The 21,648-nt window shown below is 44.9% G+C and overlaps 1 protein-coding gene across 1 annotated transcript; it reads left to right on the forward strand.

The window, feature by feature from the left end:
• The first annotated feature begins 639 nt into the window (after positions 1–639).
• Positions 640–21,188, forward strand: LOC131198291 (nascent polypeptide-associated complex subunit alpha-like). The gene is made up of 7 exons (XM_058182778.1): positions 640–745; positions 10,171–10,262; positions 10,670–10,753; positions 11,649–11,795; positions 15,044–15,190; positions 18,109–18,231; positions 21,174–21,188. Exons 1-7 carry the CDS (start codon positions 640–642, stop codon positions 21,186–21,188), a joined length of 714 nt encoding a protein of 237 aa, XP_058038761.1.
• The last annotated feature ends 460 nt before the right edge of the window (positions 21,189–21,648 follow it).

Below are 21,648 nucleotides of genomic sequence, written 5' to 3' on the forward strand. Positions count from 1 at the left end.
CGGATCTCCGAACCTTCCGCCGCGAGCTTAAAAGATATTTATTCATCTGCGCAGGACTGGACTAGATTTTAACTTTATATTGGTTTTAATGGGTTTTATTATTTATATTGCTCTTTTTTAATTATTCGGCTGTGTAGAATAAGTTTTTTAATTGTTATTTTATTTTGTATTTATTTGTACTTTTTTATCTGCCTGTGAACCGCCCTGAGTCCCTAGGGAGATAGGGCGGTATATAAATACGATAAATAAATAAATAAATAAATGTTCCCTAGTTGGGTCTGCAATAAAATCTCCCAGCTCAGAGAGGACAAACACCCCACGGTTCTTCTTCCTCTTCCTCCTCCCCCTCCTTCCTTCCAGCATTGATGATGTTGCCTAGCTGGGTCGCGAAAGGCCTGCGAGAACTCCCTCCCCGCTTCCTAGACCTGATGCTTCTCTTCTTCCCCTTCTGTCTTCCAGGAGCTGACGATGATGTCGTGTCCGGTGGGGAGACGCCCAGCCCAGAGCACCCACCCCCTGCCTCAGTTTCCACCCCCCCACATCTGCATATATGGCCGGTTCCCCGTAGCCCATATACCTGTTAGTCCTTGTCTTTCCTCCCTGGGTCGTCTATCCCAATGATGTTCTCAGGCGTAATAAATGGAATATTCACTCCTGCTGTACTCAGGCTCCGTCTCTCTGTCCTTTGCTTGGGGGGGGCGGGGGGGCTTGGAAGCTGCCAAGTGTCAGTCCTTGACTTACAATGGTCCGTTTAACGACCATTCTGAAAGTGACGATGGTCCCCCAAAATGGGACTTCGACGTAGCCAAATTAGACCCACAACATTTCGCTTCCTGGGCGTTTGGGGTTATGACGGCATTGAAAAATGCCAAACATTTCTCATGATCGAAACTGGGAGGCTTGGCCACTGTCCCGTACTTACGACGGTGGCAATGTCCCAAGGTCATGTGATTCCCCCATTTGCGACCTTCTGACACAAGCAGGAGGCGTTTTCACCTAACCACCTGGTGAGTAGCTTAAGGTGGCCGGGATTCGTGTAACGACAGCGGCAGCATAAGTCGTAAAATGGGGCCAAACTCACTTAACCCATGTCTCACTTAACGACAGAAATTCTGGGGTCAGTTGTGGTCGTAAGGAAAGGACTGCTTGTATTTTTTGGGGTCTGTGATTTGTCCTCTTGTGACAATGGAGCACCTGGGTGGGTATTTGGACCCTCAGAATAACAGAGTTGGAAGGGACCTTGGAGGTCCTCTAGCCCAACCCCCTGATTGAACAGGAGAACTTATATACCATCCCTGAAAAACAGCTGTCAAATCTCTTCTTTTTTTTTTAATTGAAAAAGTTTTACAACAAACAAGTTTTAAAAAAAATTCTCCCTCTTCACCCTCCTCCCTCCCCCTCCCCCTCCCCCCTCCCCCCCAGAGACTTCCCAGAGCAAAATACAGGGTATAACATCTAACAAACCTACGCTAAAATACTACAAAAACCATACCCCATAATCCCTTCTCCCCCATGGATCCCTTCCCCATTCCCCTTTTAAACTAATACCCAAATACAATACAATCCCTACTATTTGATACTTTTTGGTCTGATACTGTCAAATCTCTTTATAAAACCTTCCAATGATGGAGGACCAATAACTTCTGGATTTTTTGTTTATAATTTTGTTTATAATAAAATCTCACCGTCTTTCACCCCCTTCCCTCTCGGTGTGAAAATTCAAGACGCTGAGCCGAGAGGGAATTCCAGAGTTCATCAGTGTTCTCCCTTTGGCGCCGCGCAGAGAACTGGAGACACGGATAAAGGAACAATTAAAATTGCAGGTGATTCACTTAATGACCCTTGCAAGAAAGGTCCTAGGATTGGACATGTCTCACTTAAGATTCTAGACAGTTTTAAGAGGGGAGGACTACAACTCCCAGAATCACCCTGCCAGGATACTGTAAGATTGGAAGACTACAACTCCCAGAATCCCCCTGACACACTAGTTTTACAAGGAAGGACAAACACTCCCAGAATCCCCTGCCAGGATACTGCAATAGGGGAGGACTACAACTCCCAAAATCCTCCTGCCACGATGCTCTAAGAGGGCAGGACTACAACTCCCAGAATCCGCCTCCCAGGATACTGTAAGAGGGCTGGACTACAAGTCCCAGATTCCACCAGCCAGGATACTTTTAAGGAGAAAGACTACAGCTCCCAGAATCCCCCTGACAGAATGCTTTAAGAGGGGAGGTCTACAACTCTTAGAATCCCCCTGACATGATGGCCAATCTTCTTCCTCTCCCCAAAGGCTTTGGGGTGAGCAGGGCTACTCCCACTTACTAGGACCCCACCCCACCAGTGATTTTGGGGAGAGGCTTACTGTTCAAAAAGGACACCGTCTCTTTAAGCACAGAGACAGAGATCTTGTGACCCCTCCCTCTTTCCACTCAACCCTCCCCTCATTAAAGGAGGAGGGGCTGGAAGGGTCAGAGATAGGGTTACTCAAAAGCTTTCTGGTGTAAAGGAAGCCACCGCCTGGCCATTGCATTTACTATGGGCTCCATTCTAAGCCTATTCAAGAATGGGAAAGCAGGTAACTGGACCCCCTGGGGTGAGAGTATTTTGGGTGGGTGGGGAGTGCATGTGGGGTTTGCAGGGGGGATCTGTGGGGTGGGTCAGGGGTGCTTTCTCCAAGCTGAGGATGATAGGTGGTGGAGTCTGGGCCATGGCGGTTGGCCATGATGGGTGGTGGAGTGTGGGGCAAGGGGGTTTGCTGGATTAAAGAAGGACGCTGCCTGTTGAGAAGGTCTGGGTTTGATAGACTAGAGTTGAGCAGGGCTAAGTTGAGCTGAATAGAATTGCGTTGAGTGGAGTTGAGCTGTGTTGGGTTGGGTAGAGTTCAGCAGGATTGAGTTGGGTAGAATGGGAATGGGTAGAGTAGAGTTGAATTGAGTAGGGTTGAGTTGAGCAGGTAATAGTTTTTTTGAGTAAGGTTGAATTGCATTGATTAGGGTTGGGTTGAGTTGGATAGATTAGGAATGGTTAGACTAAGGTTGGGTACAGTAGGATTGAGTTGAATGGAATAGGATTGGGTGAAATTAGGTAGATAGAATAAAACTGAGTTGAGTAAGGCTGAATTGCATTGATTAGGGTTGGGTTGACTTATCCTGGGGTAGAGTTTATTAGGATTGAGTTGGGTAAAGAAGGAATGGGTAGAGTAGGGCTGGATAGAGTCAGTATTAGTTGCATTGAGTAGGCTTGGGTGGGCTTGAGTTGGAAGGCCTGACTGCCTTTGTGTAACTGCACAATGGATGTGAGAAACACTCGCCATTCCTATCAGGAGACCAAATCGGGAATGGAACGGAAACCAAGTTCATAATCATTGTCAAAGCTGGTTGATGGTCCCGTTGCAGCTGTCAGACCTGGAAGCCATCTTTCTACCTTGGTGCCTTCAGGCTCCAGGCCTGGCAGGAGCCTCCTGTGGGGCGTTGGGAGGGGGGCTAGGACAGAGTGGAGAAGACCCTTAGCTAAAACCCAATTCCTTCTAGGAAGTCAAGGCCAAGGGGCCCTGCAGCTGTGCGGAGGAGAAGGCGAAGAGATCTTCCGTTCCGGACTGGACCTGATTGGACGGGTGGGGGAGGGGTGGGAAAGATTCCGGGTCTCCCAGCTGTGCTCTGAGGAACTTCAAGCCTCGGAGTTTCCTTTCCTTGGGGCTGTTACTTGGAACCCTGACAGCAGCCTGTTGCACAGAGTTCATTCTTGGAGTGTAAATGATGGTTTGTTGCAAAGACACCCACAACAACCCACACCTCGGGGTGTGTCTATAGAGGGGGATGGAACTCAATTCCCAGAGTTCTTTGCACTAGCAAGCTGACCATCTGGAGGGTGTCAGAGCTGGGGGAGGCTGGCTTAATGTGTGGCCAACCCTGGCTGATGGTGGCTTAGTTAGTAGATCAGGGTTTCTTAACTTTCTTGGGTGAAAAATTGGGTGGTTGGGTTGTTGTGGAGGAAAATAGGAGAATAAAGGAATATTATATGCCTGTTTGCTTCCTTTAATTACTTAGAAAAATAAGAAATCAGGACTTTATACTGGTACGGATGGGATTACAGCAAGTTATTATAGGAATTTACAGGATGAGATGCTAGGTCCACTTAAGGAATTATTCACTCAGGTACAATTAGGAGGAGGAATTCCCCCATCATGGAGAACTTCTTTTATTTCATTGATACCAAAAGAGGAACAGGATTGCTCTAAATCTGGGAATTACAGGCCAATCTCACTTTTAAATAATGATTACAAGATTTTTGTTAAAATAATAGCAAACAGAGTAATGTTAGTTTTACAAGGAAGAATTCACACTGATCAATCGGGATTTATAAAAGGGAGACAGATGAGGAATAATGTTAGACAGATTTTAAATTTATTGGAATATTTGGAGGCGAGTTATTGGCCCCAAAGGATAGGGTGCGCAACTTAAGTGTCCTCCTGGATGAACGGCTGTCGTTTGAAGATCATTTGACGGCCGTCTCCAGGAGGGCCTTCCACCAGGTTCGCCTGGTTCGGCAGTTGCGCCCCTTCCTTGATCGGGATGCCTTGTGCACAGTCACTCATGCGCTCGTTACCTCTTGCTTGGATTATTGTAATGCTCTCTACATGGGGCTCCCCTTGAGGTGCACTCGGAGGCTTCACTTAGTCCAGAATGCAGCTGCGCGGGTGATAGAGGGAGCTACGCGTAGCTCCCATGTAACACCGCTCCTGCGCAGACTGCACTGGCTACCTGTGGCCTTTCGAGTGCACTTTAAGGTTTTGGTCACTACCTTTAAAGCGCTCCATGGCTTAGGGCCTGGGTACTTACGGGACCGCCTGCTGTTACCGCATGCCTCCCACCGACCCGAACGCTCTCACAGAGAGGGACTTCTCAGGGTGCCGTCCGCCAAGCAATGTCGGCTGGCGGCCCCCAGGGGAAGGTCCTTCTCTGTGGGGGCTCCCACACTCTGGAACAAGCTTCCCCCGGGTTTACGCCAAATACCTGACCTTCGGACCTTCCGCTGCGAACTGAAGACACATCTTTTCATTCGCGCGGGGCTGGCTTAAATTTTATTGATTTTAAATTATCTATTATTAATTTTAATGGGGTTTTAGTTTTATATATTTTAAAGTTTTTTAGGCCAATTATAAAATAAGTTTTTTAATTTGTATTTTAAATTGTATATTGTATTGTTTGTTTTTATTTTTGGCTGTACACCGCCCTGAGTCCTTCGGGAGAAGGGCGGTATAAAAAATCGAATAAATAAATAAATAAATAAATAAATAAATTTAGAAAAGAAAAATTTTATTCCAGCAGCATTTATGTTTTTGGATGCAGAGAAAGCTTTTGATCGATTGCATTGGGAATTTTTATTTAAATTAATAGACAAAATGCAATTTGGAGATTGTTTTGTGAGAATAATTAGAGCGATTTATGGAGAGCAAACAGCCCAGATAATAATTAATGGTAATTTAACAGAAGCCTTTAAGATTGCGAAAGGAACAAGACAGGGATGTCCTTTATCACCATTATTGTTTATTCTAACCCTGGAGCCATTGTTGGATAAAATACGAGAATCAAAGGAGACAGAGGGAATTAAAGTTAGACAACATGAATATAAAGTGAGAGCCTTTCCAGATGACTTGGTGATTACTCTAACAAATCCTATAAATTCAAGTGTATCTCTGTTGGAAATAATTGATCGATATGGAAAGGTTTCAGGGTTTAAGGTAAATCAGAATAAAACAAAAGTGATAATAAAAAATATGACCAGACAACAGAAAGAAAAATTAGAGGAAATAACAGGATTTTAAATTGTAAAAAAGGTTAAATATTTAGGGGTTTATATTACCCCATCAAATGTGAAATTGTACAAGAATAATTTTGAGGTGTTATGGCAAAAAGTTCAGAAGGAGTTGACTGTTTGGAAAAAATTGCAGTTATCGCTGCTGGGGAGAATAGCTGCTATTAAAATGAATGTTTTACCTAGATTTTTATTCCTGTTTCAGATGATACCAATAATTAAGAAAGATAAAAATTTGGAGGAATGGCAGACTGGAATTAATAAATTTATATGGGAAGGTAAAAAAGCGAGGGTTAAAATGAAAATAATTCAAGACTCACGGGAAAGAGGAGGCTTAAAAATGCCCAATTTTAAATTATATTATGAAGCAGCTGCTCTCTCTGCAATAAGTGATTGGTTTAATCCAGTGCTTCTCAAATAGTGGGGTGGGCCCCCCAGGGGGGGCGCGAGGCTCCATAAAGGGGGGCGCGTTTGACCTCGAACACTGTCATAACAAGCTAAGCCCCGTGTTTACAGTCGCGCGGGGGGGGCGCGAAAAATGTTTTCTTCTTCCTAGGGGGTCATGACAGAAAATAATTGAGAAGCACTGGTTTAATCTAACAGAGGAAAGAATCCTGAATATAGAAGGTTATGATTTACTATATGGATGGCATGCATATTTAATCTACGACAAAAAAATGGATAAGACTTTAAAAAGTGGATAAGACTTTAAAAATCACGTGTTAAGAACTGCTCTCTTGCGTGTCTGGAAAAAATACTCTTACAACTAAATTATAAGGTTCCTATGTGGGCAAGTCCCAGACATACAATAGAGAATATAAATATAGAACAGAAAGAGGAAATGATTACATATAAAGATCTTTTGTATACTGAAAGAGGTAGTTTGCAATTAAAATCTCTGCACGTATTAAAAGAAGAAGGGAAAAATTATACTTGGTTTCAATATGGGCAATTACGTGCTAGATGGAAGGAAGAGAAACAGGCTCAAGCTCAATCCCTCCAAGACGGAGTGGCTGTGGATGCCGGCTGACTGTTGGGGGCGAGTCATTGGCCCCAATGGAGAGGGTACACAACTTGGGTGTTCTCCTGGATGGACGGCTGTCTTTTGAAGACCACTTGACGGCCGTTTTCAGGAGAGCCTTTCACCAGGTCCGCCTGGTTCGCCAGTTGCGTCCCTTTCTGGACCGGGATGCCTTATGCATGGTCACTCATGCTCTCGTGACATCTCGCCTGGACTACTGCAATGCTCTCTACATGGGGCTCCCCTTGAGGAGCACCCGGAGACTCCAGGTAGTTCAGAATGCGGCTGCGCGGGTGATAGAGGGAGCTCCTCGTGGCTCCCATGTAACACCTCTCCTCCGCAGACTGCACTGGCTGCCTGTGGTTTTCCGGGTGCGCTTCAAGGTTTTGGTAATGATCTTCAAAGCGCTCCATGGCATAGGTCCGGGTTATTTACGGGACCGTCTACTGCCACCAAATGCCTCCCACCGGCCCGTGCGCTCTCACAGGGAGGGACTCTTCAGGGTGCCGTCGGCCAGGCAGTGCCGACTGGCGACGCCCAGGGGAAGGGCCTTTTCTGTGGGGGCTCCCACCCTCTGGAACGAGCTTCCCCCAGGACTTCGTCAACTTCCTGACCTTCAGACCTTTTGCCGCGAGCTCAAGACACATCTATTCATTTGCGCAGGACTGGACTAGATTTTTTTAAAATTTTAAATGTCTAAATTTTAGATTTGGTTTTAAATTGGGTTTTATTGTTTATATGTCTATTTTACATTTTGGCCTATATAATAAGTTTTTTAGATGAATGTTTTTACTTTGTATATTTATGTGTTTTTATATGGCTGTACACCGCCCTGAGTCCCTAGGGAGATAGGGCGGTATAAAAGTATGAATAAATAAATAAATAAATAAATAAAGATCAGAAAATTGGTATAGTGCAGAATGAGGAAAATTTGGTAAAGCAAATTAGAAACCAGTCTCAGGAACATATAAAGAGATTGTATAATGTGTTACTTGAAATAGATTCTGAAGGGGATTTGGTAAAGGACTGTATGATAAAGTGGGCACAAAATTTTCAGGAGCCAATATTGTTGGAAACTTGGGAAAAAATTGGGCTTAGAAATGTTAAATTTACGTAGACACAGAATTTAAGGGAAAATTTTTACAAAATGTTTTATAGATGGCATTTAGATCCTAAGAAACTATCGTGTATGTATCCAGATATGCAAGCAAAATGTTGGAGATGTAATTGTGATGATGCTACATATTTTCATATTTGGTGGACTTGCAAGAACATTAAGGCTTTTTGGATAAGAATTTGGTGGATTATACAAAATGTTTTGAAAAAGAAGAAAAAGTTCCTAACACAATTTTTTTTACTGGGAATTATCACAGACTGTACAGTAATTGGGACTAAATTGATTTTAAATTTAGTAACAGCGGCAAGACTACTGATAGGACAATACTGGAAGAAAAAAGAGTTACCTACAATAGAAGAATGGATATTGAAAGTTGCTAATTTGGCTGAGATGGCAAAAATCTCAGCCTTTTTGAAAGACAATACGCAAGAAAGATATTAAATGAATGGAAAAAATGGATTGACTTTATCCAAAATAGATATCAGACTAAGAGATATCAGACTGCCTTTGAATGATTAGGATGTATTATTTCTGATTGCTATGGGGGAGGTTAGGATTTGATGAGAATTTCAGGAGTATAAATGAGTTAGGAGGGAAAATTTTTAGCATATGTTTGTTTTATTTTTAAACTATACCTTGTGTTTGTTCTGGGAAGTCGAGGGGGGGGAGGGAGGGGGGAGGGGTTTTTTGAAGGGAGGGGGGAGGAGGGGTAGAGGGGGGAGGGGAGAAGGGAGGGGGAAGCTTTTGTTTGTAAAAAATTTTTCAATTAAAAAAATAAATCAGGATTTTAAAAAGTCTGATCACTTTAATAATATAAATTAATATCCAGCCATCTCTCTCTCTTCTTTCCTTCCATCCATCCATCCCTCTGTTTATCCATCCGTTTCTTTCTATTTACCTGCACCCATCACAAATAGCATCTGAATTTTGAACATGGGGATTCCACAAACAGTTCCTTTTTGTCAAGCCCTTTGCAGTGTTGGTCACTAAAGGAACAGTCGTAAGTCGAGGCTTGTATCACATTTTCCAAGAATCATGGGGAAAATCACGCAGGTTGGTTCCTACAAGTGTGAACAAAAGCCATTTCTTTCTCTTTCTCTCTCCTCTTTCTCTCTCTCTCTCTCGAGCAGATTCCGAGACAACCCAGGACAATGTCGCTGTCTGTCTGGAGTCAGAAGACGAACTGGAGGAAGCCTCGTCTCTTGACCAGAGCAACAATGAGGACCGTGCTATGGTGGCGTTTTCTGAGGAAAAACTCGACTCTCAGTCTCTCCTGGCGCTGAGCCACACCCCAGGGAACATCCTTGCAGAGAACAACGGGGCCCTTCTCGATGCCTCGGCGTCGTTGCCCCAAGAATCTCCTGTGTTCCACCCAGATGGGGAGGAAGGAGCCGAACTGAAGAACTGGAGTGTAACTCGTAAACCTCCGGCGGAAGGTAAGATTTCCCGTTTTCTTCCCATTCAACAATTACGGATAGTTCTTGACTTACGACTGTTTGTTCAATGACTGAAGCGACTTTGGGATCGATTCTCATACGACCCTGTAGTCACGTGATTAAAATTGGTTCATATTTATGATGGTCGCAGCGTCCCGCAGGTCACACGATCCCCTTTTGCGACCTTCCGGCAATGCCGAAACTGGATCTCCTTAACGACCGCGTTGCTCACTGAACAACCGCAATGGTTCTCTTAATAGGGCAGGGAAGGTTGTAAAATGGGACCAAATTCACTTAACAACTCTCTCGCATAGCAACGGAAAGAGACGCAATTGTGATCGTAAGTCGAGGACTAGCTGTAACATTGGGGATAAATGTTAGGTCTGTGTACATCAAAGGTGTACAGTGAGTCCTTAAAGTATGACCGCTCATACAAGGTAGGAAGATGTTGGGTGGAGTTGGCCCAATGCACGCTTCTCTTAGCATGGGGCTTCGCTGTGGCTGGTGGAATGAAGTTCCAAGGGCTAAATGGCCATGACATGTGACTGGGGGCAGGGGGTTTGACTGGAAGTACCTTCCAGCCCGAGGATTCTATGACTCTCATAACACCTGCAGTGCTTCCATTAAGACTTGTGGAATGAAAGGGGATAAGATGGGGGCAAAGCTCACAATGTCTCACTTAACAACGGCAATCTGGGGCTCAGTTGCTATTGTAAGTTGAGGACGGAGCATTGCTAACGGAGACCTCGGATAGAATACCCTAAAATATCTTTTTGCAGGATCTTCCAACGATTCTGAAAGCTATGAAAGCTCGCTACCGGAATGGGAAGAGCCGATCTTTCCAGTACCACGGACAGCTCAGGCGGTGCAGGTGTGGCCCTCGCAGACCAGAATGGGTGGACTTCAATTCCCAGAATTCCCTAGTCAGTCACATTTCAGGTGGGCTGGGCTGAGAGAGAGAGAGAGGCTCATAGTCACCCAGCTGGCTTTCCTGCCTAAGGTGGGACTAGAACTCGCTGTCGCCTGGTGATTGGTTCAGCATCAACCCGACCCACAATTGCGAAGACGGGAGGGTTGATGGGAAGATGCTCAATAAAATAAATAAACAAAAGACCTTTTCAAAAATGATCTTGGACATTAAGCGAGGCCAGCTAAGGACCTTTCCAGGAAGGTAAAGAGAAGTTGATGGGCCATTCTGGAGAGAGCGTAAAAGCCCTCTTTCAGCCAAAGGGATCCGCTTAGTAGTAAGGGATGAGTAAATGGATTTGTTTCTTTCAGACACAGCTGACTTATGCCCTGGGGACTGGCGAAGAGTCCATTAGGAGTCCCAAACTAAGCCGGAGTGAGAAGAAAGCTCGAAAGGTTATTCCCTCCCTCCCTTCTCTCCCCCTTCCTTCCTTCCTTCCATACTTACTTCCTCCCTCCCTCCCTCCCTCCCTTCCTTCCTCCCTTCCTTCCTCCCTCCCTTCATTCTTTCCTTCCTTCCCTCCCTCCTCTCCCCCTTCCTTCCCATCCCCCATTCCCCTTCCTTCCTTCCTTCTCTCCCTCCTTCCCTCCTCTACCCCTCCATCCTTCCTTCCCCTCCCTCCCTCCCTCCTTCCTTCCCTTCATTCTTCCACCCTTTGGCTCAAAGCCACGCAACTCTCTTTTGTGCCTAAGGTGACACTAGAACTCACCACCTTTATTAAGAGTGTTTGTCTGGAGTTTGTTAGTTTCCTGATCTGGTCTACCTCAAAGGGTTGGCAAGGTGAAAGTCTTCCACTCATTGTAGTAGGCATCTGCCAACATATTGCCAGACGCCACAGAGCGCCTTGGAAGAACTCCAATTTTGGGGGTCTAAATATCTCTCTTGCCCTTTCTTTGGTTCTGGCCTGAGGTCTCCCATCGCACTAGAGAAGTTAAGTTCTCTCAAGAGGTCAGAAGAAGACTTCTGCATGGTTCCTACCAGAAACATCTTGTGGTCTCCAGAACTTTCCACAGTTCATGGTCCACCATGTCTTGAAGAAGACCGCACCTCAAGATGGCCTTCCATGGAAGCAAGGGGTTGGTCTACAGGACCTCAACTGTAGCATTGGGTGGGAGAAGGTTCCTCCTTCTCCTTATTCTTCAACCAGCTCTTTGGTTGACCTACAAGAGGCCTCCTTAGCTTTCTTCTGTGGCTTTTGAGGGTGTTGTGAGTTCCTCTCTTCGTGGTGTGGTTGCGAGCCCATCAACATAGTGCCAAAGGGCTGTGTGTGGTCTTCTTCTTTACCCTCAGGCCATGTCCAAGCTGGGTCTGCAGCAGATCCACAATGTGACCATGGTAACCCTCCGTAAATCGAAGAATACCCTACTGATCATCAACAACCCGGATGTCTTCAAACGTCCAGCTTCCGACACCTACATTGTCTTTGGCGAAGTCAAGGTGATCTGGGAAGAGGGAAGAGGAGCTGTGGGAATCTGGGATCCTGGGGGAGGGGAGAAGTCTGTGGGTGACTGAAGAGGGAGGGAGGGAGGGAGGGAGGGAGGGAGGAGAGATAGGTGGATGGGTGGAAGGAAGGAAGGAAGGAGGAACGAGAAAAGGTAGGAAGAAAAGGAAGGAAGGGGGGAAAGAGGGAGCGAAGAGGGAGAAAAGCATAAAGGATAGAATAGTATAGAATAGAATAGAATAGAATAGAATAGAATAGAATAGAATAGAATAGAATAGAATAGAATAGAATAGAATAGAATGCACGGTCACTCACGCTCTTGTCACTTCCCATTTGGACTATTGCAATGCTCTCTACATGGGGCTGCCCTTGAAGTGCACCCGGAGGCTGCAGCTAGTCCAGAATGCAGCTGCGTGGATAATAGTGGGAGCAACTCGTTGTTCCCATGTAACACCAATCCTGCGCAGTTTGCACTGGCTTCCTGTGGTCTTTCGGGTGCGCTTTAAGATTTTGGTTACCATCAACCATATCCCTAGAATATAACTTACTATAATACTCTAAAAATGCTTTTTTAATCAAGTTCTTTTGATAAACTTCCTTACCCCTATATTCTATTTTATCAATCGTTCGTGATTTCTGTTTTTTCCTTATTAAATAGGCAAGCCATCTTCCTGGCTTATTGGCATTATTAAACGTATTATGTTTTACATATTGTAAATTAATTGCTACTTGATCTGCCATCAACATATTAAACTTATTTTTATATTTTTGAAGGAGAGGGGAATTGAGAGTGTGAATAAGCGTGGAGAGACTGGAGATTATAATTTAGGAATTATTTTAGATTATGATTGTTAGTTTTGATACCCTGCATTTTGTTCTGGGAAGTCGGGGTGGGGGTAAAGGAAGGAATTGTTGAGGTTAGTGATGGAGTGATGGTTAATGTACAGGGATTATTGAAGATGTATAAATATAATTAATGTAGGGTCGGGTCTGACCAGTTGCCATTTTAGAACGGTGGGGAGGGAAAAAAGAGAGAGTAGGAGGTAGGAAAGAGGAGAAGAGGAAGGAAGAGGGGTAGAAGAGGGAGAAGAGTGGAGGGTGGAGGGAGGAGAGGAGGTAGATAAGAGAAGGAGAGGAAGGTTTGGAAAGTAAAAGAAGGTAGAAGAGGGAAGAAGGTTAAAAAGGGGGGTGGTGACTGGGCAAGCCCGACTAATTGTATATAACTGTACATTGGATGAATTATTTGATAAGATTGTAAAAATAAAACTTTTTTATAAAAAAAAAAAAAAAAAGATTTTGGTTACCACCTTTAAAGCGCTCCATGGCTTAGGGCCCGGGTACTTACGGGACCGCCTGCTGTTACCTCATGCCTCCCACCGACCCGTACGCTCTCACAGAGAGGGCCTTCTCAGGGTGCCATCCACCAGACAATGTCGGCTGGCGGCCCCCAGGGGTAGGGCCTTCTCTGTTGGAGCTCCTACGCTTTGGAATGAACTTCCCCCTGGTTTACGTCAAGTGCCTGATCTTCGGACTTTTCGCCGTGAGCTGAAAACTTATTTATTCAAGCGGGAGTGGCTTAGAAGTTTTATTAATTTTAACTGGGGTTATTTATATTTTAGTATTTTAAATTGTTTTAAATTCTGGCCATTTTGTAATATGTTTTGTTTTAGTTTTGTTTTTAAAGTGTATATTGTTGATTTTTTATTTGGATGTACACCGCCCTGAGTCCTTCGGGAGAAGGGCGGTATAAAAATCGAATAAAATAAATAAATAAAATAAATAGAATAGAATAGAATTTTTTATTGGCCAAGTGTGATTGGACACACAAGGAATTTGTCTTGGTGCATATGCTCTCAGTGTACATAAAAGAAAAGATACCTCCATCAAGGTACAACATTTACAACACAATTGATGGTCAATATATCAATATAAATCATAAGGATTGCCAGTAACAAAGTTACAGTCATACAGTCATAAATGGAAAGAGATTGGTGATGGGAACGATGAAAAGATTAATAGTAGTGCAGATTCAGTAAATAGTCTGACAGTGTTGAGGGAATTATTTGTGTAGCAGAGTGATGGCCTTCGGGAAAAAACTGTTCTTGTGTCTATTTGTTCTGGTGTGCAGTGCTCTATAGCGTCGTTTTGAGGGTAGGAGTTGAAACAGTTTATGTCCAGGATGCGAGGGGTCTGTAAATATTTTCACGGCCCTCTTCTTGATTCGTGCAGTATACAGGTCCTCAATGGAAGGCAGGTTGGTAGCAATTATTTTTTCTGCAGTTCTAATTATCCTCTGAAGTCTGTGTTTTTCTTGTTGGGTTGCAGAACCGAACCAGACAGTTATAGAGGTGCAAATGACAAACTCAATAATTCCTCTATAGAACTGAATCAGCAGCTCCTTGGGCAGTTTGAGCTTACTGAGTTGGCGCAGAAAGAACATTCTTTGTTGTCCTTTTTTAATGATGTTTTTGATGTTAGCTGTCCATTTTAGATCTTGCGATATGATAGAACCTAGAAATTTAAAGGTTTCTACTGTTGATACTGTGTTGTCTAGTATTGTGAGAGGTGGAAGTATGGAAGGGTTTCTCCTAAAGTCTACCACCATTTCTACGGTTTTGAGTGTGTTCAGTTCCAGATTATTTTGGTAGGGAGTAGAGAAAGGAAGGACTGAGAGAGAAAGGGAGGGAAGGATAGGCAGAGAAGGAAGGAAGGAGGGAAGGAGAGGGAGAGGAAAAAGGAGGAGAGGGAGGGAAGGCCAGAAAAAGATGGGGAGAGGGGAAAACGAGAGAGAGGGAAAAGAAAGGAGGAAGAGAAGGAAGGAGGGTGGGTGAGAGGAAGGAGGAAGGGGAAAGGAAGGAAGGAGGGAAGGGGAAAGGAAGGAAGGAGGAGGAGAGGAGGAAGGCCAGAAGGAGATGGGGAGAGGTGAAAACGAGAGAGAGGGAAAAAGAAAAGGAGGAAGAGAGAAGAAAGGAGGGTGGGTGAGAGGGAAGGAGGGAAGGGGGAAAGGGAAGGGAGGCGAGGGAGGGAGAGAGAGAGAGGTAGAGGCTGACTGACTGACTGGAGGGACATTCGTATTTTTAACACCGGTAGTCCTCAACTTACGTCCACCATTGAGCCCAAAACTTCCATTGGGAAGTGAGACTACCATTGCCTCAGATGTTATGCCAATCACTGCAGTTGTTAAGAGAGTCACAATGGTCATTAAGTGAATCCGGCTTCCCCATTGACTCTGCTGGTCCAAAAGATCTCCAATGGGGGATCACGCAACCTCTCCCAACAGGTCTACCAAGAGGCGGCGGAGAAGTTCAAAGTTCCTGTGGAGCACTCGTCCTTGATCACCGAAGCAGCTTCAGCCCCCACCATCAAGGAGGAGAGCGAGGAAGAGGAGGAGGTAAGGAGAGCCAGATGTCAACCTTCTCCAGACTTGAGCTGGAGGTGGGGGTGGAAAGGAGGGAAGCCCAAGAGGAATGAGAACCTTCATGATGTCCTCCTAAGAGGTCCCCCTCAGAGGTTCAAGGGGAGTAGACATCTCGGGAGGCAGGCTATTCACCCTGATGCTGTGGTCAGGTGTCTCTCAGATGTGAAGGGACTGTTCTACATAGAAGGACCCCAAATCGCCAGGGCTTAGAGGGACATCCAGTCCAACCTTCTGCCCAAGATCGGAGACTTCATATCGTCCCTCATGTGAGGATCGGGGGTCCTTCGTGCTGATGTTTCTGAGGCCACAAATCCATTTCAACCTCTTGAGGGACCATCTCTTGGTAGCTTCTTAAGCCAGCTCCATGTTCTTTCTGAAGATGCTAAGCTTGGACTTCAGGTTGCTGGGACACCATAAAGTGTTGGAGAAGTCATCCCATGGTGGGGTAAGTCTCCTGGAACCTTACTCCATTGTTACCATAATGATTAAGGAAATCATTATCGTAATCGATAAGGAAAGCTAAGGCTCATAATGAACAAAGGCTAGCGACAAAAGTAAAAAATAACAAAAAAAGCTTCTTCCAACATGTTAAAAACAAGAAAAAAGTCAAGGAAACAATTGGCCCATTGCTGGGAGAAAGTGGCAAGAAGATGACAAGCAACAGGGAGAAAGCAGATCTACTTAACTCATTTTTTGCATCTGTCTTTACACAAAAGGAAAAAACAATCCAACCTATCAAAAACAGCACTACAAAAAACAGATTAGAAACACAAGTTAAAATAGGGAAGAAAATGGTAAGTGAACACCTGTCTACCCTAGACGAGTTCAAATCACCAGGACCGGATGGATTACACCCCAGGGTTCTGAAGGAACTGGCAGACGTGATCTCAGAACCACTGAACTATATCTTTCAAAGATCCTGGAGCACAGGGGAGCTGCCAGAGGACTGGAAAAGAGCTGATGTAGTTCCCATCTTCAAAAAAGGGAAAAAAACAGATCCAGGAAACTACAGACCTATCAGCTGACCACAATACCGAGGAAGATTCTGGAAAAGATAATCAAGCAACGAATCACCGAACACCTAGAAGCAAACAAAGTAATAACCAAAAGCCAACAAGGGTTTGTCAAAAACAGATCATGCCAGACTAATCTTATCGCATTCTTTGACAAAATGACAAAATTAGTAGACCAGAGGAATGCTGTCGATATAATTTACTTGGACTTCAGTAAAGCATTTGATAAAGTAGACCATAACCTACTACTAGATAAAGTAGAAAAATGTGGGTTAGACAGCACCACCACCGGATGGATCCGTAACTGGCTGACCAACCGCACTCAACGTGTAGTCCTCAATGGAACTACATCCACATGGAGGGAAGTATGCAGTGGAGTACCCCAAGGCTCTGTTTTAGGCCCAGTACTCTTCAACATCTTCATCAATGACTTGGACGAGGGGATAGATGGGAAACTCATCAAATTTGCAGATGACACCAAGCTGGCAGGAATAGCCAACACTCCAGAAGATAGGCTCAAGTTACAGAAAGATCTTGACAGACTTGAACATTGGGCGCTATCTAACAAAATGAAATTCAACAGTGAAAAAAGTAAGGTTCTACATTTAGGCCAGAAAAACAAAATGCACAGGTACCGGATATGTGGTACCTTGCTCAATAGTAGTACCTGTGAGAGGGATCTTGGAGTCCTAGTGGACAACCATTTAGATATGAGCCAGCCGTGTGCAGCAGCTGCTAAAAAAGCCAACACAGTTCTGGGCTGCATAAACAGAGGGATAGAATCAAGATCACGTGAAGTGTTAGTACCACTTTATAATGCCTTGGTAAGGCCACACTTGGAATATTGCATCCAGTTTTGGTCACCACGATATAAAAATGATGCTGAGACTCTAGAAAGAGTGCAGAGAAGAGCAACAAAGATGATTAGGGGACTGGAGACTAAAACATATGAAGAATGATTGCAGGAACTGGGTATGTCTAGTTTAATGAAAAGAAGGACTAGGGGAGACATGATAGCAGTCTTCCAATATCTCAGGGGCTGCCCCAAAGAAGACGGAGTCAAGCTATTCTCCAAAGCACCTGAGGGTAGAACAAGAAACAATGGGTGGAAACTGATCAAAGAAAGAAGCAACTTAGCACTAAGGAGAAATTTCCTGACAGTTAGAACAATCAATAAGTGGAACGACTTGCCTGCAGAAGTTGTGAATGCTCCAACACTGGAAATTTTTAAGAAAATGTTGGAGAACCATCTGACTGAGATGGTGTAGGGTTTCCTGCCTGGGCAGGGGGTTGGACTAGAAGGCCTCCAAGGTCCCTTCCAACTCTGTTGTTATATTGTTATATTGATTAGGATGGTTTGCTGCAAAGTCAGTCAGAGGTTGAGCTGGGATTTGGGATTTGGATCCACCTCTTGAAGTCCACCTTTCATGATGGTCTTTCTTACTTCTTTCTTTCTTTCTTTCTTTCTTTCTTTCTTTCTTTCTTTCTTTCTTTTCTTTCTTTCTTTCTTTCTTTCTTTCTTCTTTTTCTCTTGCTCTCTTTCTTCTTTATATTCTTTCTCTTTTCCACCTCTTCCTCTTCCTCCCCCACCCCATCTCCTTTCTTCTCCTCCTTTTTATTGTCTTTCTTTTCTTTTTCTTTCTTTCTTTTCTTTTTCTTTCTCCGTTTGCCTTGCTTCCTTCCTTCTTTCTTTCTGTCTTTTTTTCTCTTATCTTTTTTCATTCTTTTTATTTTTCTTTCTTCTTTCTCTTTTTTCCTTTTCCCTTTCCCCTTTTTCCCTTTTCCCTCCCTCCCTCCCTCCCTCCCTTCCTTCCTTCCTTCTTTCCTGCCTGCCTCTATTTCTGTATTTCCTCCCTCCTTCCCTCCCTCTCTTTCCAGGTGGACGAAACGGGACTGGAGGGAAAAGATATCGAATTGGTCATAGCTCACGCCAACGTCTCCCGCCCCAAAGCCGTCCGAGCCCTCCGGCACAACAACAATGACATCGTCAACGCCATCATGGTGAGTGTTTGAGAGCAGCAGCCGTCCCTCCTCTGCTGTGGTGGAAGGTGGCCTGGATTCCCGGGAGGGGAGGGAGGGAGGGAGGGAGGGAGGGGCTGTACTCCAGAGGACGGAGAGAGCGGCAAGTTTTGAGAGTTTGGTTGAGAGGGAGAGAATTCACAAGGCTCCTTCCCAGAGCTTCCCTGTCAGTCTTATACAGGCAATCCTCGACTTATGACGGTTCAGTTAATGACCATCCCAAGTTTGAACGGCACAGAAGAAAGGGCCTTAGGGCCGTTTTCCCCACTGATGACCGATGCAGTGTTCCCGCGGTCACGAGATCAAAACTCGGACGCTTGGAAACTGACTCGTATTTATGACGGTCGCAGCATCCCTGGGGGAGAGGGAATAGAATAGAACACAATACATTACTATATTATATACTATATTATGTAAGGTGGCTCACTGGCTCGATCGAAAGGTTGGCAGTTCAGTGGTTCGAATCCCTAGTGCCCTGTAACAGAGTGAGCTCCCGTTACCTCTCCCAGCTTCTACCAACCTAGCAGTTCGAAAGCAGGTAAAAAATGCAAGTAGAAAAACACTTTACCTTCTGTTATATTATATCGAATTAGTATACTATAGTATACTGTGTTTCCCCGAAAATAAGGCCCTGACTTATGTTTTTTTGAAATCCGAAATAAGCGCTTGGCCTTATTTTTGGGGAGGTCTTACTATTTTGGGGCGCGTGAAGCAAGACGGGGCTCCTCTTGCCATCTTATCTGATTTCCTCCTCTGTCTCCCTAACCGGATCGGCTGCGCATGTGTTTAAATATTTTGGAGGGGAGCTTATTTTAGCTCATGAGCTCCAAATCTCGATCAGGCTTATTATCAGGTGATGTCTTATTTTCCAGGAAACACAGTAGTATAGTATTGTATTGTATTGTATTGTATTGTATTGTATAGTATAGTATAGTATAGTATAGTATAGTATAGTATAGTATAGTATAGTATAGTATAGTATAGTATAGTATAGTATATTTCTTATAATTTATATTGTTACATATTAAATAATATAACTAGAGAACAGCATCAATGCTACAAGGGACAGGGGTTTGGGGGGGAGGAACAGGAGTGGGGAGGAGGAAGGGGAAGAGTAGGACTGTGCTTTCTTAGCTTGGTTTGCATTTCCTTGCAGACATTTCTCGACCCAACTATCTGACATCATCAGTGCTAGAAGGGAGCTGGGTTGGGATTCATATATATATATATATATATATATTTGTTTTCTGAGATTTTCGCGGGTATTTGTATGTAAGTCTTTGGTTATTCGGGTTTTCTCCCACATAAAATTGGAAGTGTCTTGGCGACGTTTCGTGAGCTCATTCATTATCTTCAGGCTTTGCTTTTTCTGGGAGCAATGTGTGATTGCACATTGCTCCCAGAAGCACGGCACGTCCCAGAAGCACGGCTGAAGCCTGAAGATGATGAATGAGACTTCAAAACGTCGCCAAGACAATTCCAATTTTACGTGGGAGAAAACCCGAATAACCAAAGACCTACATACAAACACCCACGAAAACCTCAGAAAATATATATATATGTATGTATGTATGTATGTTTTCGTAGGTTTTCACAGGTATAGATATGTAGGTCTTGGCATATTCAGGTCTTTTCCCATGTAACGTTGAGAGTATCTTGGCGCGTTTGACGAGGTCTCACTCGTCATCTACAGATAGAAGGAGCACCCATGAGATCACCCCTCTCACCCATCATCGCAAACCTATACATGGAATACTTTGAAACCACCGCTTTAGATAAATCTGAACTCAAACCCAAACTCTGGCTTAGATATATAGATGACACTTTTGTAATTTGGCCACATGGGACAAGGAGAAACTGGACAACTTCCTCACACATCTCAACAGCCTACCCCAAAATACAATTCACTATGGAAATAGAAGCTAACAACCAACTCCCCTTTCTGGATGTCCTAATCTACAAAAAACTCAAAGGCTCCCTAGGACACCAGACCCAGGATAACACACAACGCCACCACCAATCATCCTCACCAGATTCAAACCCAAACCCATCCCATAGATGAAACACAACCACCAATCAGAAGCCAGACCATGCTGGCACCACTGGCTGCTGCGCCCCCCTCCGATCCCCACACAAAGTAAGTTGACACACGCCAGGAACACATGACAGGACCTCGGAGTCAGAGCCAAACCAAAACCTGGGATGCTGCATCACAGCCATCTGCTCAAGACATCACATCACAGAACTTCAGAGGCCACAACACCAAAGTTCAGGAATAAAAGACTAGGACCACACCCACACAGGATGCTATGAAACAGCCGACCAACCTGCAAACACCCACTCCATCTCCCAATCAAGATACAACCACACAGCCAACCAACCCCCTCACAGCAACACTCCCCACCTCCCCACCAGTATTTACAGAGAGAGGGCAGCTCCGACCACGCTTTGCTCACAGAAGCACAAAGCCGAAAGCACCAGCCTGAAGATGATGAGTGAGACCTCGTTGGAATGTCACCAAGATACTCTCAACCTTACACGAGAAAAGACCCGAATATGCCAAGACCATTTGTGTGTGTGTGTGTGTGTGTAGTCCCTTCTAGCACTGATGATGTTCCCTACCTGTGTCATGAGACATCTGCACAGAAAACACCCAGCTCAGAGAACCAAAACCCACACACTCCTCCTCCTCTTCCTCCTCCTCCTCCTCCCAAACCTCTCCCCCTGGTAGCACTGCAGGGTCATGAGATGTCTACAATAAAACCTCCCAGCTCAAAGAGGACAAAGACCCCATGGTTCTTCTTCTTCTTCCTCCTCCAGCATTGATGATTGTTGCCTAGCTGGGTCGCGAAATGCCTGCGAGAACTCCACCCCTTCCTGCTTCCTAGACCTGACGCTTCTCTTCTTCCCCTTCTGTCTTCCAGGAGCTGACGATGTAGTGTCCGGTGGGGAGACGCCCAGCCCAGAGCACTCACCCCCTGCCTCAGTTTCCTCCCCCCCCACCACTTCTGTATATATATGTATATTGTTCATAGCCGATACACCAACACCATGGATGCTCTCAATAAATGGAATATTCACTCCTGCTGCACCCAGGCTCCGTCTCTCTGTCCTTTGCTGGGTGGGTGGGAAGGGCTTGGAAGCTGCCGAGTGTCAGTCCTTGACTGACAACGGTCCTCTTGTGACAATGGAGCACCTGGGGGGGTATTTTGGCCATCGGAATTACCAAACTGGAAGGGACCTTGGAGGTCCTCTAGTCCAACCACCCCCCCCTGCTCGAGCAGGAGGCCCTTATACAGTTATAGAATTGGAGGGGACCTTAGAGGTCATCTACTCCAACGCCCTGCTCAAGCAGGAGGCCCTTGCAGGAAAAAAGGAGTTGAAATGGACCTCAGAGAT

The sequence above is a fragment of the Ahaetulla prasina genome, chromosome 4, assembly GCF_028640845.1.
Source record: "Ahaetulla prasina isolate Xishuangbanna chromosome 4, ASM2864084v1, whole genome shotgun sequence".
Classification (NCBI taxonomy): Eukaryota; Metazoa; Chordata; class Lepidosauria; order Squamata; family Colubridae; genus Ahaetulla; species Ahaetulla prasina.